This window comes from Hyaena hyaena, unplaced genomic scaffold (genome assembly GCF_003009895.1).
Source record: "Hyaena hyaena isolate Hyena2069 unplaced genomic scaffold, ASM300989v1 scaffold_499, whole genome shotgun sequence".
Classification (NCBI taxonomy): domain Eukaryota; kingdom Metazoa; phylum Chordata; class Mammalia; order Carnivora; family Hyaenidae; genus Hyaena; species Hyaena hyaena.
This window is the reverse complement of record NW_024081129.1, coordinates 329879-342175: the sequence shown is the minus strand read 5'-3', so window position 1 is coordinate 342175 and position 12297 is coordinate 329879. Positions and strand designations below refer to the sequence as shown.

Here is a 12297-nt window from a genome sequence, read left to right as displayed (position 1 = left end):
CAAGAGGCCTTCACACAAACACGTATGAAGTCTTTCTCTCCTTACTAGGAAGCAGTGCGAGGGGAGTCAGGAAGACATATGGACCTGCCTTGCAGAGCTCACAACTTGTAAAGGAGACAGCTCGGGATTTAAACCGGACCTGACCCTCAATCCCAAGTTCTCTTCACTTTACCCCGGGGTGCCTGGAGCTTGGTTGCCTTATGTGCCAACGGAGCCCTGTGCTGGGCCTCAGAGGGCAAGAAGGCACCCTGAGTCTGAAATGTTTGAAGGGACTGGGTTACCAGGGTCATTATGCCAAGCAGGAGCAGTGGCCCGGGATTGGGTCTCTAGCCTTGTACACCTCTTTTCACATGTGCTGTGTATGCGGGCAAATGGTTTCCATGTTTCCCAGTGGCGTTTGAGCCTCGCAGGAGCAAGGAAAGGAAGAAAGAGGAGCGGGGGTGTGGCCAGTGCAGGGGCTGCAGGCTTCTGGGCATGGGGTCAGCTGCGGTAGCCTCATCCTGAGGCCTTGCCTGCTGTGGCAGTCGGAGGGCCCGTACTCTGCCTGGGTCTGGCAGCAGCCCAGAACACCCGTGAGTCCTTCGGGTTGTCTGTGGGGAACAGCTGCTTCCACCCCCTCCTAGGCCCCACCGGCACCTGCTGCTGGAAAAAACACCCACAGACTCACCACATTTTAGTCCTAGCGTTTACTTCCCCCACACTACACCCTTGGCGCCATCTTCACTGATGCTCGTGGAACACGCCGGCTTGGCCTTCACAAAACAGTGGGCGGAGCTGCCCAAGAAGAAGACAGGCCGCAGGGGACCAGGGCGATGCGTGGGCACGGCCAACGTGGGGTAGCCAGCTGGCCCACTGCCAGCCCAACTGCTTCCGGAGCAGGTGCCCAGTCCTTCACATGGGTGGGGGCAGGGCCTGCACCTCCTCCAGGCACTCGTCATAAGCCTCCTGGTACTCCTCGTGGGGCTTAACCATGATCACACAGGTGGGGCGCTTGGAGCCTGCAGCCGCCCCCAGGTCCTGTGGAGCAGGGGGAAGAAGCACTGTAGGGGAGGACAGGCTGCAAGACCCCTGCCCCGCTGGCCCCATCTGGCCGCGGACGAGTGCCGTGCGGTCCACGTGACAACTTCACTTCAACTCTGCCGACCTTCGAGCCAGGTCCAGCAACGCTGGGCCTATGTCGCTACACAGCAAGCACAAATGGCCTTCCGGCCGGCAGAGGCTGTCTCCTTAAGCCAGACCTGTGTTTCTCCTGGTCCCTGTGTAAGGACAGGGCCAGCCACACAGGCCTCTTCCTCCCCAAATGGGACTAACACAAGCACCGCATCTTAGTTGACAGAGCGCACCCACGCTCACATCTCCTGTCTCATTCCCATGATCCACAAGGGCAAGGATTCGCAGCTCACAAGAAGTGAATGCAAAGTGCTGATGTGCGGTCCCTCAACCAGGAGCCAGCAGAGCTAAGGATCCGTTCAGGTCTGTCTCCAAAGTCTGTGTTCCTTCCCACTGGGGCCTGTTCCCATAGACCATTCTCAGACCCCTGCTCTGATGCTGACCAAGATGGGGTGGGGGTGGGGGGGGTGTCGTGTGCTCCTTACCGTCTTGGAGGGAATATAGACGTAGGGCAAATTCCGATCCTCGCACATAACCGGGAGATGGCAGTATACCTCAATGGGCAACGTGTCTCCTGCCAAAACCATGATCCTGAAATGGGAGAAACCCTCATTTCTAACTTGCTCATTCCCTCTTTCAGTTGAAAGTGCCTTTGGACAGAGACCAACAAGATGGCCCTTGCTCTCAAGGACCCCAGTTATGAATGTGAATCTCCCACCTTCTGAAAGCACATGCAAATTTGGTGATCACCTTCCTCTGGGGAGGTGATCCCTAATTCTCAGCAAGTTAAGTAATGCCATGAAGTGTGACAAGTGCCACTGGGACAGGTGAAGTACGGTAGTGGCCCCAAAGAGTAAGAGCTCAGCTCTCCTTGTAGAGTCAAAACAGGAAGGGCACCTGGGTGGCTCAGTTGGTTAAGCATCCGACTTCGGCTCAGGTCATGATCTCATGCTTCGTGAGTTCGAGCCCCATGTTGGGCTCTGTGCTGACAGCTCAGAGCCTGGAGCCTGCTTCAGATTCTGTGTCTCCCTCCGTCTCTGACCCTCCCCTGCTCACACTCTCTCTCTCTCAGGGAAAAAAAAAAAAAAAATTGAAAAAAAAGGAATCAGGATGGGGGGGGGGCCTGGGTGGCTGACTCAGTTGGTTAAGCATCTGACTCTTTGATTTCAGCCCAGATCATGATCTCATGGTTTTTGAGTTTGAGCCCTGTGTCGGGCTCTACACTGGTACAGAGCCTGCTTGGGATTCTCTCTCCGTCTCTGCCTCTGCCCTATCCACGTTCTCTCTCAAACGGCTATATAAACTGGCACCATCAGAAAGCTGGCACCATCTCAGGGGTCATGCAGCCCATGGAGGGTGTGGGTGCAGGGAATGCATTGAAGACTGAGTGAATCAGAATGGCACCACATACTCAGGAGCTGGCTGATGGAGGCCTGGGATGGCTGTGGAATCCAGGAGGGGCAGACAAGAAAGCTAGAGAGATTAGTAGGGGCCATACCCAAAGGCCTTCAGTGCCAACCTGACAAGCATGAGCTCAGTGCCCAGTGACCGGAACTAATGAAGGGTTGCCAGAGAACCATCAGGCAGGACTTCTCGCTAACAAGACATCAGAGCTCTGGGGCAAGGGCCTCAGGAGCCCTGAAGACGCCAAAGGAGGAGCATTTCTCCAGGGAATGAGAGGCAAGCAGAAGGGAAGAGCTCTTGGTTCAAAGTACTGGGCCCACCCTAGTTTCCTTTGGTCTTCTAGGCTCTCCTCTGCAGGCACCTCTTCCTTTGAGTGGCCTTTAAGTGCTGGGGCTCCTCACAGCCTGGTCCTTGGCTGCCCTCCAGTACCTTCTCCCTGGCTGACCCTAGGTACAGTCATGGTGTCAGGTCCCATCCATGTGCGGACAACTCCCAAATCTATTCTCTCCTGCCTGGCCTCTCCATTACAAGCTCCAAATCTATAAAGCCACTTGCCTTTTTGACAGTTCTGCTGGGGGTGGGGGGTAGGGGGAGGCAGGTCAGGTGTTTAAGACAAAATTCATGATCTTCCCACGAGAACCTGGCCCTCTCCATCCACTACCTCAGTGAGTGGGTCCTTTCTTCAGTGGAAGCCATACCTTCTCTCTCCATGTCGGAAAGTCCTCTCAGATCCATCCACTTTAAATTCTATTTGTCACCTCTAACGTCATCAAAATCACCCCCACCTCCTCTAGACTACAGTAGTCTCCTATGTCAATTTCCTTGTCTACTCTTGCCCCTCTGATCCTTTCCGGAGTTGCCAGAAAAATCTTAAGAGTAAACATAATTCTGTCACTCCCTGGCTTTTAACCCTCAGTGGCCTGCAAAGCTGAGTACGAAAACGAAACCTACCACAGCTTACAAAGCCCCATGAGAAGGTAACACTTGGTGTCCACCATCCTCTCCCCTGCTTTGGGACCCAGGATCTTCCAGCAACACCCTAGCCCTCTAGGTCAGACTTCCCACTGGGCATCAAACAGCCGTGGCACTGTTTATCTCTTGAGCACCAACAATGTACCAGATACTAACAGGGATAGAGCAGTGAGAGGCTTTATCCTGTTCTCAAAGAGCTTACTGGCTGGCCTGATTGGGAGATCCTGGGAATAAGTTTCAGATTCTGATAGATGTCAGAAAATAAGTCTCCCTGCACCCTGTACATTTCTTCAGTTATCTCAGAACTTTTAATTTTGTGTGTATTTGATTAAGGACACTGTCTCCCCATAGTACAGTGCCTGACAACAGTCTATGAGTGAATGAAGGTAGGGTCTACCCTAAGCTTATTCCATTCACTTCCCCAGTGGTGTTCCTTTGCGCTCTTGTGATGTACCCACTAGCTGTATTGAAGGGAAATCACGGACTGTTTGATAATTTTCCGTATATGAGGCTGAACCCGATCACATTTTTTTTTAAATGTTCGTTTAGAGAGAGAAAATCCCAAGCAGGCTCTACGCTGTAGGCCGAGGGCGGGATGTGAGGCTCAATCTCACCAACCGTGAGATCCCAACCTGAGCCCAAGTCAAGAGTCGGATTCTCTACCGACTGAGCCACCCAGCGGCCCCCATCGCTTTTACACGACTTTTGTCAAGTACCTACTAAGTAGCAGATACCTGTTTCAGTTCCCAAATGCAAACCCAGAGGGGAGCGGGGGGAATCTTACCCTTTCTCGCCTTTGTTGATAAATTTTTGAACCTCTTTCACCCCCCGCCGAATCTGCTTCTGCTTCACGGCTGCAACGACAGAAGAGTCAGTATGGGGGCCTCGGCCCGCCACCCGCGCCACCCGCGGCCATCGCGGCGGCCGCAGCACCTTTCTTGATGCATTTGTAGAGCTTCCGCGTGAGACGGCGAGAAGCCAAGGGCTGAGCGATGGGGTTCAAATTCACTAGCAGCTCATGGTAAGTGCGCTCCCCGAGGCAAGCCTCCGCCTGAGCCTCCGGCCCGTCCGGATCTGCCTTTATTTTGGTCATCGCAGTGGCAGCAGCAGGAAAGCCCGCAACAGGCGGATCCACGCGGCCCGAGCCTCAGGAATCACTTCCGGGTCAGCCTGCTCTGCGGAGGCCAGTCGTAGACCACAGCCAATCGGGAAACGAAGTCTCTGACTCGCCGGGGCGCTGACGCTCAGATCTTTAAATACCTGCTAAACGGGCCGGAGTCTCGGCTGGGTGGGCGGGTAGGGGCGTGTCCCAAGGGAGGCGGGGCCTGGTGAGGGCGGGAAGCGACTAGGACACAGGCTCCGGCGGGCCTGAGAACCCCGCCTCACCGGTACTGGGAGCGGAAGAGGAGGCAGTACCTGTGGGGGGCGTAACCACGTCTAAGGACGGGACCCTTGCTCGAGGGGCGGGGCTGCGGCCGAGCGGAAGAATTCCAAACCGCCCGAGAATTTGGTCCTCCCGTGGTCCTGGGCTAGGTGCGGCGGCTTCCAAGGTTGAGGTAAAGTCTCACCCTGCTAAGGGCCTCTTCCATTGTCGCACAATTTCTCGCACTCTTTCTCTGTGGCCCCACTCACTGAGCGCCTCTCTTCCCTCAGGGATCTGCTCGGTGTTACCCACGCGAGAGGTTCTCCTGCCATCTCATCTAAAACTGCGGTCCCCACCCACCTCCCACCGGCGCCCCCGGCCCCTTGTTTCCCTAGTTCCCGCCGCTGCCAGGCGTGGCGCCTAACCCCCCGGCCTCGCGGAGATCCCAGCAGGGGAGAGGGAGAGGAGAGGTGAGCGTCCCCACGAACCCTGGGGCTGAGACTTCGCGACGCGATCGCGGAGGGCTCCGAATGGGCGCCCGCTCTACAGGTGTCGGTAGAGCTTTAGTCGACCGTGACGCTGCGGCGGCGAGCTGGCCCGGAATGGGGTGGATCTTGTATCTCCGACGAATTTCTTCCTCCGTGTCCCGGAACACTGGATGGATAGGAGTTAGATCACTGCTACAAATTAATTGCCTTTGATACTGCGATGGTAGGCTTGACATTTTGTGGTGGCGGAATAGGCCAGTAAGTGGAACTTTAAAAAAATTTTTTTTAAGTTTATTTAATTTGCGGGGACGGGGTAATCCCTACGTCCAAAATGGGGTTCGACCCTGAGATAAGGAGTCCCCTGTTCTTCCGACTCAGCCAGCCAGGCGCCCTAGTAAGTGGAACTTTTGCAGGTGGGGAAAAAAAAATACAGGTGGCCTTTGGAGCGCAGGTTAGTTAAGCCAGTTTAAAATTTGAACTTTTAATCCTGTAACTAAGTGCAAAGTCATTCAATAAAAAAATAAGGCAGTTTTCTACATTTAGATTTTTTAAGTTTTCTTTTATTATTTTTTGTTAATGCATATTTATTTTTGAGAGAGAGAGAGCAAGCTAGGAAGGGTTATAAAGAGAGGGGAACAGAGGATCTGGAGGAGGTTCTGAGCTGTCAGCACGGAGCCGAATATGGGGCCGGAACCCACAAACCACAAGATTATGACCTGAGCCAACCTCAGTGGCTTAGGTGACTGAGCCACCTAGGTGCCTCTACATTCAGCATTTAGCATTTTGATAAGAAGAATTAGGATGCAATCCATCCTACCCCCAGACCCCAAATAGTTCTCACAAATAGAAACCTCTATCAACTGAACAATGAAAATGCATTATATAAGCAATAAAACAAATAACATGAAAGTCTAAAAATTTGCAGGCACGACATAGCAAGAAAATGTTTTCATTTTGGAATTTCTCGAGAAAAGATAGCCCCTTCCAGAGCTTTGAGACTGGTAGTTACTCTCCTGCCTAGGACTTTGCTGTACCATTTACCCCCCCTTCAAGCCCCTACACTCCCTACACCCCCTACCCCCCAGATCCTAGAGTAGCAGTTTTGGCATTCTCAAGAAAGTACCTCCTAACATGTGAGAGCAGCCTGTGGGCTTCCCTGAATACATGGCTGGCAGGGCTCTGAAGGGTGCTTTTCTTTTCTCTTTCTTTTAATCTTTAAATTTTTAAAAGTATTTACTTATGAAAGAAAGAGCAGAGTACACACGTAGGGAAGGGGCAGAGAGAGAAGGAAGGGGACAGAGGTTCTGTAAGGACACAAGTCTAAACCACACTGACTCCATGACAGGCTTTACGTTTCCTTTTAAACTAGAAGGCCTAAGTTTCAGTCTCCCTGAAACTATCAGGCAGTTACACATTGCCCAAGACCAAAGAAACCGCCCACCACATCACTCCACCACACCACCCTTGCAACACTCAGTCAAGAAAGTGTCGGCTGGTAAGTGCACTCGTTTCCTTGTTCTTCTATGTCTAAGTCTTTTTGTATGACTGTTGTTTGTCTGGTCTGTTCGGTGCTTGGTCTCTAAGGGCCTCAAAGGAGCCAGGGGGACGCGCTGCGAAAGCTCGAGGCCATAGGATCCAAGAGACGTCTTGGACCCACAGGAAGGAGAAACTGCGGGTCGGATCCCGCTGCACAAAGAGTGGAATTCGGGCAGAGGTCCCCCGTGGACAGGGGTTTCTGCGGCAGTGAAGCTGGAATTCAGTAGATCCTGTTGGTGGCAGCAGTAGAATCTCATTTGTCTTCTCGGTCGTACTTTCGTTTTCTTCTCAATCATTTGTGTCCGGTCTGTTCGTGTACGTGCAGTTCCCGTTGTGTCCTTGACTGAGGAGGATGCTTAAGGAAAGTCTTTTTTCTCCCTTCTTTTCCCTTTATCTTTCTATGGGACTTTGGGGTCGCCACCCCACATATTTTTCTTTTTCTCTGGAAAGCACGGAAAGACCATCATCTCACTTTCATTCTCTCCTCCACTGGCCAGGAGGACTAGTTCCTATATTCTGTGTCTTAATTTTGTTCTCTGTGATACTTTATCTTGTTTGGACTAACGTCATGGGACAGTCCACTTCAAAACCTCTAGATTTAGTACTGCTTCACTTCAAGGAAGTTAGGATTCGAGCTTGCAGTCTGTCAGTAGATGTCAAAAAGGGAAAAATGACTACATTCTGTACATCTGAATGGCCTGCTTTCGAGGTAGGATGGCCTCCTGAGGGTACTTTTCACCTTCCAGTCATAGAAGCAGTAGAAGGAAGAGTTATCCAGCGTGCAGGGGGCCATCCCAACCAGGTCCCATATATTGTTACCTGGAAAAGTTTAGTTACTGATCCCCCTGTATGGGTAAACCCTTTTCTCCTTCCCCCAGTTTCTCCAGTCTTTTCTCAGGTCCTGGTGACTCAAAATCCAGAAGAAAGGACCCTTAGACAGAAACAGGAGCCAAAGCGGACTTCGGCCTCACCCTCAGCTCCCCTCTGTCCGGTCTTACAAGGAGGAACTCATCTTCCCTCCTCCTTATAGACTCCCCCCAACCCCTCCTGCCCCTATACCCGAACTCCCATTACCCTTACCACCTGAACCCTCACCACCTTCTCCCGCTCCTCCATCTGAGGAAGGGCCGGCCCACGGAACCCGCAGCAGAAGGGGAGCCACCCCAGAAGCAGACTCCACAGTGCTCCCCTTGCGGACTATAGGGCCAATGGATGAAACAGGAAATCAGCCCCACCACTATCGGCCTTTCCCCTCCTCTGATCTTTACAATTGGAAATCTCAAACCCCCCCCTTCTCAGAAAACCCTAAGGGGCTCATTGGGTTACTGGAGACTGTACTCTTTACTCATCAACCCACTTGGGATTATTGTCAGCAATTGTTACAGGTTCTGTTTACAACTGAGGAGCGAGAACGAATCCTGCTAGAAGCACGGAAACTGGTTCCTGGCCCAACAGGGGTCCCCACCATAAACCCTGCTGACATCAATGCCAGATTTCCCCTTGTCCATCCCACTTGGGATTATAACACGGAAGAAGGTAAGGAGCGCCTCAAGGTCTACCGCCAGGCTCTATTAGCAGGTCTCAAGGCGGCTGCTAGAAGGCCCACTAATCTGACTAGGGTATATGATTTAAGGCAGGAAGCAAATGAAAGCCCGGCTGCTTTCCTGGAACGGGTGATGGAAGCCTTTAGGCAATTCACCCCGTTCGACCCAGGGCATACAGACCATAAGTCAACCGTGGCAATGGCTTTCATTAATCAGGCTGCACCAGACATTAAGAAAAAACTACAAAAAGTTGAACGCCTCGGAGAAAAAATCTCCGAGACTTAGTAGAAATAGCAGAAAAAGTATACAATAATAGGGACAGTGCAGAGGAAAAACATGTAAAGGCAGAAAAAAGACAAAATAGGGACCTGGCTAGAGTATTGTTGGCCATGACGGCAAACCCCGAGGACCGCCGCTGTCAATTACAAAAAATAGCAGAAAAGGAAAAACAAAGAAAGGGACCAGATAGGGAGACATGCCCTTTTTGCAAGGAGGAAGGACACTGACTAAAAGATTGCCCAACTGGAAGGAACCGGTGCACCTTTTGCAAGGAAGAGGGACACTGGTTCAACGACTGTCCTAAAAGAAAAAACAAACCTAAGGTATTGTTCGCTGGAGAAGACAGTGATAAATGGGGACAGGGTTCGGAGCCCCTCCCCAAACCCAGGGTAACTCTTAAGGTGGAGGGGAAACCAACTAACTTCTTGGTGGACACTGGAGCTCAACACTCAGTATTACTAGAGGCCCATGGGCCCATTTCAAGTAAGTGGTCTTGGGTCCAAGGTGCCACTGGGACCAAACAGTATTCATGGACTACCCAAAGATCGGTGGACTAGGCGTGGGCTGGGTAACCCACTCTTTTATGGTAATTCCAGATTGTCCTTACCCCTTGCTAGAGAGAGACCTTTTGTCAAATATGAAGGCCCAAATTCATTTTGGTCCACAAAGAGCACAACTCTTAAGCTCAGACGGGAAACCTATCCAGGTTCTCTCCCTCCAGTTGACAGATGAATATTGCCTATATGAAAAGTCCCTAACCCCTGATGCCCACATTGACAGATGGCTCCAAAAATACCCACAAGCTTGGGCCAAGACGGGGGATCTAAGGTTAGCGAGTCATCACCCACTGGTGTTTGTTGAACTCAAGCCTGGGGCTGACCCAGTTGCAGTCAGACAGTACCCCATGCCTCAACAAGCCAAGGAGGGAATCAGACCCCACATCCACCTGATGGGTTTAACTCCCTTTGAAATTATGTACAGAAAACCTGCCCCTATTATTCCAAACCTCCAGGCAGCAGCCCTAATGGATATTAAGGATAACAATCTGTTACAGGAAATCCAGGCCATCCAATGATCTCACGAACATGTATGGCCTAAACTACGTGCTCTTTATGAATCAGGTCCACCTCCAGAGCCTCATCAGTACCAGCCTGGTGACTGGGTTTATGTCAAACGCCATCGACAAGAAATCCTTGAGCCACGATGGAAAGGACCTTACATCATCCTGTTGACCACTCCAACTACCTTAAAAGTGGACAGAATAGCTGCCTGGATTCACTACACCCACGTGAGACCTGCCGACCCCTTCCAAGTCCCAGAAAACTATATCAACCCAGAGGCTCAACAATGGAAACTACACCCCGACAAGAAAAACCCACTCAAGCTACGACTCTCCCGTCACTGATACCGCGGATGCGATTCCTTCAAACTTTCACGACATTATTCTTGATTCTAGTCATTCCACTAACTGTATGTAACGCGGGCCCTAACCCGTATCCCCATAACCCCCACCAACCCCTTAACCTCACTTGGGTACTTATCGACACTTCCACAGGAGACATTATAAAACAACAATCCAAAGTCGCTCCTGAACATACTTGGTTTCCAGATTTTACCTTTGACCTGCAGGATCTAACAAGAAATAGTCATGGGGGACCATCCAGTAGTTGGCTGAAAAAGGCCTATTTCTATGTCTGCCCAGGACATAAAAACACAGATCAATCCTGGAGACAGAAATGTGGGGGAGCTGATTACTATTATTGCGCTAGTTGGGCCTGTGTAAGTACTGGAGACATATATTGGGAGGCGCCAACAAAAGATGACTTAATCCAAGTAAAACGAAATGGGACTCGACCAAGGGATGATTATAGGGTAGATTCCAAATGGTATAATAATTGCCAAAGAAATCAGAGATGTAATCCCATAATCCTACAGTTTACACAAAAAGGAAAATCGGCTCCCGGGTGGGAATTAGGAAAAACTTGGGGACTGTACATGTATATGACGTGGGGGCGAGGAACAGGCCTCCCAGGATCTCTCTTCACCCTCCGGCTTATAAAGAGCCCTATCTTTAGTAGCTCGCCCGCTGCAATAGGCCCAAACCGGATTCTTGGTAGTCAGAACATACCTAAGATTACTGGCCTGAAAAACTCAACGACGCCTCAGCCAAAACCCAGTAGCTCCCCTCGAATCACTCAGAAGGGCCTTAATCATACAACAACCCCCACACGTAAGGCCATTCCTAGCCCACCCATCCCTAACGAAGCAGGGTCCGAACCCTTATAGGACCTAATGGTCCATACCTTCAAAGCCCTCAATTCTACCAGACCTGATTTAACAGAATCGTGCTGGCTTCACTATAACCCTAAGCCCCCCTATTACGAAGGAATCGCCATCCTAGAAGTTTAACACTTCTAATACATCCACCAATGTCGATGGCAACAAACTACCACCGTCAGGCTGACCCTACAGTCCATAATGGGGCAGGGTCTATGCATAGGACAGGTGCCAGCCTCACACTCACACCTTTGCAATCGGACTGAACAGAACAAAAACGATGAATACATCATCCCGCCAGATCAAGGATGGTGGGCATGTTCCACAGGGCTCGCCCCTTGTATACATGGTACGGTCCTGAACCGCACCAAAGACTTCTGTGTTTTAGTCCAACTAGTGTCCCGGGTACTCTACCATACTAATAAAGAAATTATAACGTCCCTAACCAAATCAAGTGGTCTGATACGAGTCAAAAGAGAACCTATCACTGCCCTAACCCTAACCGTCCTTCTGGGACTGGGAATAACGGGGGCAGGGACCGGTATTTCAGCCTTGGCGACCCAAAGCAAAAGCTATCAAGACTTGAGAATGGCCATAGACACTGACATCCCAAACCTAGAAACCTCCATTGCCCATTTACAAGAGTCCCTGACTTCACTAGCAGAAGTGGTACTGCAAAATAGAAGGGGCTTAAACCTCTTATTCTTCCAACAAGGTGGATTATGTGCTGCCCTTAGAGAAGAATGCTGTTTCTATGTTGATCATGCAGGAATAGTCAAAGAATCTCTAGCTAAGGGAAGGGAAGGCCTGGCACTGCACTGGCAGTGTGGAGCCTGATGTGGGGCTCAAACTTATGAACCTTGAGATCATGACCTGAGCAGAAACCAAGAGTGGGACGCTTAACTGACTGAGCTGCCCAGGGGCCCCTACACCATGTATTTTTAAAACCAGGCTCAGACCTCTGTGCTGGATCTGAAGTGGCTTGTGTGACTTTACTGATGTTCTAATGGCTGTTGGAGCTCAGTAGACTGGGGTGAGACCATACTGGCTAAATGGACAGTAGACTAGGGCTCTGAAGGACAAGTGATCTTGGGCAGTTCATTTAACCTGTCTCAAGGCTCCAGCACCTTGTCTATAAAGTGAGAAAGTTGGACCCAGATGGACCGAGGTCCCATCTTTTGAGAAATTGGGGAGGATGATTTTTTAAAATTGTGAATAAATAAATAAATAAAAATTGTGATAAAATTCATGCACGATACAGTTTGCCCGTTTAAAGTGTACAAATCAGTGGTTTTAGTATATTTTAGTGAGTTGTGCAGATGTT

General features: G+C 50.7%; 2 protein-coding genes across 4 annotated transcripts; one reads left to right on the top strand and one right to left on the bottom strand.

Moving 5' to 3' along the window:
* Positions 1-667: 667 nt before the first annotated feature.
* Positions 668-4698, bottom strand: NHP2 (NHP2 ribonucleoprotein). Its single transcript, XM_039254637.1, has 4 exons — positions 4420-4698; positions 4271-4340; positions 1596-1701; positions 668-1017 (listed from the first exon to the last, which is right to left on the bottom strand). The coding sequence occupies exons 1-4, from the start codon at positions 4577-4579 to the stop codon at positions 892-894; spliced, it is 462 nt and encodes a 153-aa protein (XP_039110568.1). The 5' UTR covers positions 4580-4698; the 3' UTR covers positions 668-891.
* A 111-nt stretch (positions 4699-4809) lies between these two features.
* Positions 4810-11841, top strand: LOC120246970 (MLV-related proviral Env polyprotein-like). Of its 3 annotated transcripts, XM_039254634.1 has the most exons (3): positions 4810-5042; positions 5140-5319; positions 9818-11841. In XM_039254634.1, the coding sequence occupies exon 3, from the start codon at positions 9900-9902 to the stop codon at positions 10980-10982; it is 1083 nt and encodes a 360-aa protein (XP_039110565.1). In that variant the 5' UTR covers positions 4810-5042; positions 5140-5319; positions 9818-9899; the 3' UTR covers positions 10983-11841. The 3 variants fall into 3 exon arrangements, with proteins under 3 accessions (XP_039110565.1, XP_039110566.1, XP_039110567.1); XM_039254635.1 differs by lacking the exon at positions 5140-5319; XM_039254636.1 differs by lacking the exons at positions 4810-5042; positions 5140-5319 and adding an exon at positions 6744-6832.
* The last annotated feature ends 456 nt before the right edge of the window (positions 11842-12297 follow it).